The sequence below is a fragment of the Sabethes cyaneus genome, chromosome 2 (assembly GCF_943734655.1).
Source record: "Sabethes cyaneus chromosome 2, idSabCyanKW18_F2, whole genome shotgun sequence".
Lineage (NCBI taxonomy): Eukaryota > Metazoa > Arthropoda > Insecta > Diptera > Culicidae > Sabethes > Sabethes cyaneus.
The window spans coordinates 222,068,427-222,073,334 of record NC_071354.1 but is presented as its reverse complement, the minus strand read 5'-3'; the positions used below and the strand labels follow the sequence as shown (position 1 = coordinate 222,073,334).

At 40.7% G+C, this 4,908-nt stretch overlaps 1 protein-coding gene and 2 non-coding genes across 4 annotated transcripts; 1 reads left to right on the top strand and 2 right to left on the bottom strand.

Annotated features, from left to right (window-relative positions):
* LOC128734655 (protein PAT1 homolog 1-like) lies at window positions 1–3,140 on the top strand. 2 transcript variants are annotated; one of them, XM_053828947.1, is made up of 4 exons: window positions 1–69; window positions 140–254; window positions 325–734; window positions 796–3,140. In XM_053828947.1, the coding sequence occupies exons 3-4, from the start codon at window positions 338–340 to the stop codon at window positions 2,640–2,642; spliced, it is 2,244 nt and encodes a 747-aa protein (XP_053684922.1). In that variant the 5' UTR covers window positions 1–69; window positions 140–254; window positions 325–337; the 3' UTR covers window positions 2,643–3,140. The 2 variants fall into 2 exon arrangements, with proteins under 2 accessions (XP_053684922.1, XP_053684921.1); XM_053828946.1 differs by having other exon boundaries at window positions 140–734.
* A 324-nt stretch (window positions 3,141–3,464) lies between these two features.
* On the bottom strand, window positions 3,465–3,569 carry Trnay-gua (transfer RNA tyrosine (anticodon GUA)). The gene is made up of 2 exons: window positions 3,533–3,569; window positions 3,465–3,500 (listed from the first exon to the last, which is right to left on the bottom strand). It is a non-coding gene; the product is annotated as a tRNA-Tyr (tRNA).
* A 371-nt stretch (window positions 3,570–3,940) lies between these two features.
* On the bottom strand, window positions 3,941–4,063 carry Trnay-gua (transfer RNA tyrosine (anticodon GUA)). Its single transcript has 2 exons — window positions 4,027–4,063; window positions 3,941–3,976 (listed from the first exon to the last, which is right to left on the bottom strand). It is a non-coding gene; the product is annotated as a tRNA-Tyr (tRNA).
* Window positions 4,064–4,908: the final 845 nt, after the last annotated feature.

The window sequence follows — 4,908 nt, the reverse complement described above, 5'->3', positions numbered from 1 at the left end:
TCATCGTCGGTTGTTTATCCGTGGTACTCCAGTTAATTCCTTTTTTGTCCCACGAGTACTGGCCAAAAGGTAACGATTAACCGTTTAGTTCAATCTTCCCGTAAGACAATACAAAAACCTGCCGGTTTTGTCCTTTCAGCTGGTGCTTGTTTCTGGAAATAGGCAATCAAAGTGCCAAAAGGTACCGATCCAGCGCTAGATTTACCGCGGCTGCTGTCATTTTCATCCTGTGGTGTATATCAGTTTCGCAATAGGTAAACAAAGCAAATAATACATTGTGGAATCGGAACGTTGCTGATCAGCAAATTCGCCATCTTCATCAAGATAAGACTTCGCCATGACGGATTCATTCTTCGGCTTTGACACCTCGTTTCCGGTGGAGGATGATGGCGGCGGAGGAATCGGTGGTGGTGGACCGGATGATTCCGAAGAGGAGTACGATGCGCTCAATGAGGAAACGTTCGGACAGGCGAAGGAGGGAGACTGGGAAGAGTTACATGAAGATTTGGTACGGCTGGATCAACGTGAGGGTGGCGATGGGGACTCTGGGCCGGATTCCGATCTGGATATGAATTTTTCCAGCGTAAGAATAGATAATTTGGAAATGAACGATGATAACGAATCGGAAGCGAGGCTGCAGCTGGATCCGAGCGTGTGGACTATGCCCAGTAAACCGGAGACTCCCAAACCTCCGGCTATTGCCCGGCCGACCGTTCAATCGAAAGCCGGTCCCGGTAAGTAGAGATTGACTTCAAACACGATATAAGGAAAACAAATTGGATGTTTATTTTTCAGGAACCGCTTTTACTGGAATTCCACCTAATTTTCCTATGCCTAACCCCAGCCAGCTGCGTATATGTTCGGTAGAGGAGATCGAACAGAGCATGAAGCAACAGGCTCAACTTACGCTGCCTCCTCCGAATGGTCCACGTCAGGAGACCGGTGTGCAGCAACCGTATCACCACAATGTAACTCTGCCGCGTCCTCCCCCCGGTTTTGGTGTTCCGCCTATGATGGGTCAACCTCCATTGACTATTCCGGTTAATTTTCCTCCGCCGCTAAACATTGCTCCGCCGCCGCTTCATCTGCTGCAAACTAATGTTCCCCCACCAGGGAGTGGTATGCAGCCTCCACTGTTTCCCCTGAACGTGCCTCCGCCGAATTATCAGGAGCAGCAGAATATCGCCAATTTCAACCAACGTTTGGTGCAGGAGATTCAGCAGAACCACCCACTGTTGAATCAACATCGTCAGCATCACCAGCTGTATCAGAATCAACAGAATCGCTATCAGCACAATAACCGGCATAATAATCATTACCAGCATGGTTCACAACAGCAGCATAATAGGCACCAGAACGGCAAAGTGAATCGTTCCGGTGAATACGACGAGTACGCTAATATGATGAGTGAACGCGATAAACAGTGGCTGCTGGGAATCCAATTGTCACAGCTGAATAAGGATACTCCGTATTACAGCGACTACTATTTCTGTGTATTCCGTGAACGGAAGGAGCGACAAAGGGGAGAAAATGAGCGAGAAAGCAAAGCGCACAAGGATAACACATTCTATCATCCATTGACACAGCAAATGCTGCAGCGAAACGGTTTAATTGGTCGTGAGCGCAGGAATTCCGAAAAAAGCCAAGATATTAAGGAGGTTCCTGCAAGGAATTATACACCGTTACAGTTTGAAAATTCACTCGGTAAGCTGCAGTGTGGAAGTGTTACCGCACCGCGAAAAATTATCGATCAAGATGTCGTCGCGGAAACAAGTACCAGCAGCGGTGCAGTAATCAACCCTGAGGTTTTATCTCAGAGAAAGTCTCGTCAGATTCTGTTGCATGTGGAGAGTTTGTACAAGATTTTACTGAAGATGGAGGATATGGGCAACCCGATGGCAATTGAGGCAAAACAGTTGCTGAAGGAAAAACGGGAGCGGGAACGCCAGCTAGCGCTTGAACGTGGGCAACAGGTTGACGAACAGAATAATTTAACAGCCAATGGAATTGACACTGATCAAGAAGATACTTTCGATTCTTTGCTAGAAAAGCTTACGGCGGGTCTTACTCCGGAAGGAGTATTGCTCGCACTTTCGGTTCGAAAGGGAAAATTACTGTTGAAACGTATCCAAGGCGTATTGAAAGATCATCCATTCCGCTGGACACTTTGGTGCACAATTCTTAGCTCGCTTGCAATGCTTCTTAAGCGAGAACGTGACGATCCGGAAGAGCTGCTGACCCCTCTGTTTGCTCAACTGGAAAAGCACGTTAAATACTCAACCGTTAACGAATTGCTACCGCTATTGGATACGTTTCTCAATTCAGACAAACTACTTTCGTTGATTCCCAAATGTAAATTTCTCCTGACTACCATTCTAACTTTTATTGATCGAATGGAATATTTTTATTCGTCGGATGCATCCGCCGGGCTTACCGCAGAGGTAACCGACAGGTGGAAGGTATTTCTAAAGGAACTATCCAAAGCCGTGTCCAGCGTCGGCGTGGGACCGCAGAAGGTCCTGCTGAAGCTGGACTCCGACTGTAAAATTGTACATACCCTTAGGATTCACTTCCAGCGGCATTCGCACCTGGACCTGGAGCTCAAACTGCTGGCTCTGGTTTCCATCGAGGACAAAAAGTAAAGGCCTCTAGGATTTACTGAAGGTATGAACTTATCTTGATTAATGTTTTCCTTTTTATATTCTGTTTATTTTTGTGTAAAATTGTTTAACGTTCCCTCGTTACATACCGCATTATCGCAGGCAAAACAGTGTTGAGTGAAGAAAATTGTAGACATTTTAGAATTTGAAAATAGTGACTTTCAAAGTTTAGGTAGAAAATGACAATTTATTATGTACCCTAATCAGGATTTATGTTTTTTACATCTCTCTGTCTGTGAAATCGACAGTTTGTTTAAATTCGCGTGTAAATTGTTAAAGACATACTGAAATATTGACGCTTGTTGCTGACAATTATGGATGTGATCAAAAGTTAGAAATTCGATTAAACGTATATTTTTACACGGTAGTGTAAATGTCATCTAGACACTTCTAGGTTTTTTTTTATATTCTCCATGCGACGTCAACAGAAACGAGTTAATTTTATCCCTAACTGAAAACAAACTTTAACCATTAAGCATATCCCATATCTATTATTAAAATTGAAAATTTAATGCTAAAAGTGCGTTCATTTCTTCGAAAATCCTGTTCTATTTGTTGTAAAAATCAATTCTAACTAAATTTGTAGTAATTATTGGCATTTTAGGAATAGGAATATACGACGGTTTTTCAAAATATTTATTGAAATCAACGTTATTAAATGCAAGATTTCTCATTTATAAAAACGATTAAGTATTAAGCAACATTTTAAACCAATCAGATTGTACGCGGCACAAAATTTATACATTAAGAAACTAAAAATATTAATTTAAAAAAAAGCTGCGTCAAACAAATATAACACACACATCCTTCGAGCCGGATTTGAACCAGCGACCTATGGATTACTGTTGCTTCACACAATGAGGCTCGTCACACTACAGTCCACCGCTCTACCAACTGAGCTATCGAAGGTGCTGTTAATCGAGCGCCAAAAGGTAATGAAAAACCAAACGACCGATACAGGTATTTCTTTCGTGCAAACATGCGCCGTAGCTTTGAAGCTCTCGAGATAGCAACTGAGTTGCCAGAGAGATTCCCGCCAATGCGACGTGCTGTACCGTATTCGTGACTGTTTTATAACACGTGGTTGTACCGCAATAAATGTGCTTCCAAACTAAGTGTAATAGAGCAACATTTCAATGGTTAATTAACATTTTGACGCAGAGGTTTCACCTTTTGATTAAAAAGATTCCATCTTCATGCCGCGGAAATGTGTACGAAATATTATTTTGCTCAACAAAACAATATTTTGTAACAATTTGGGATTTTATAAAAAAAATCTATCCTTCGAGCCGGATTTGAACCAGCGACCTATGGATTACTATATTTTACGATGATTGTAAAGTTTTGTTTTACAATCGTATTGCTTCTACAGTCCACCGCTCTACCAACTGAGCTATCGAAGGAGACGGCGGTTTCGGCAGCCAAGACAGCAAGCACAGTGGGTACACTGACATGACTTACATGTGCTTATCATAGTTAGTTAAGTATGCTTATCTATCGCAAAAGCACCGCATAATTTTCTCTAAATTTAAATTAAATTTTAATCAGTATCTACAATAACACAAGTAAAGCTACTGTAGATAATATTTTAAATGACAAACTTTTTAAACTTGTCATTGAAAAGTGATATTATTAAATAATGAAAGTAATACTTGTTAATAATATCAAGATGGCAGTAATGATTTTTTTACACTCGAAATGAGTCTAAATAATTTGATGTACATATTTAAAGTATAAGTATAACCTAGAAATGACGGCGTACCTGGATATTTATATATTTTTTCATTCCTCTTTCTCATAAAATTAGCGCTACCTGAAAACCATGGAAATCAACATGAAACGAAAGAACGAGATTTACGTTTTTATTTCTTTTTAATTTTTATGTGCTATTAAGCAGATAGATGCTATCCTTCGATCCTAAATTATTTCATTCATTGTTGATAAACAATGTTGATACTGTTTTGCATGAATAAAATGGCATAAAACTTGGTTCGATCTTAAATACGGTCCTCATCATTCTAAAACTTGGCTTCGTTTAGTTCAGATGCCGTTGACACTAGAATCAGAAGTCTTTTGATGTTATTTCACATAATGCTCTAGTTATTTCCTCCCTGAAGATATGGACAGTATTATATGTGACAAAAGGAAAATAGTAACAAGATAGGAACGCGCTAAAATTGCTTCTATAAAATTGAAGAGTAATGCAAATGGAAACGTGCGACCTGGTTCAGTTTTATGGTCCGCGAGC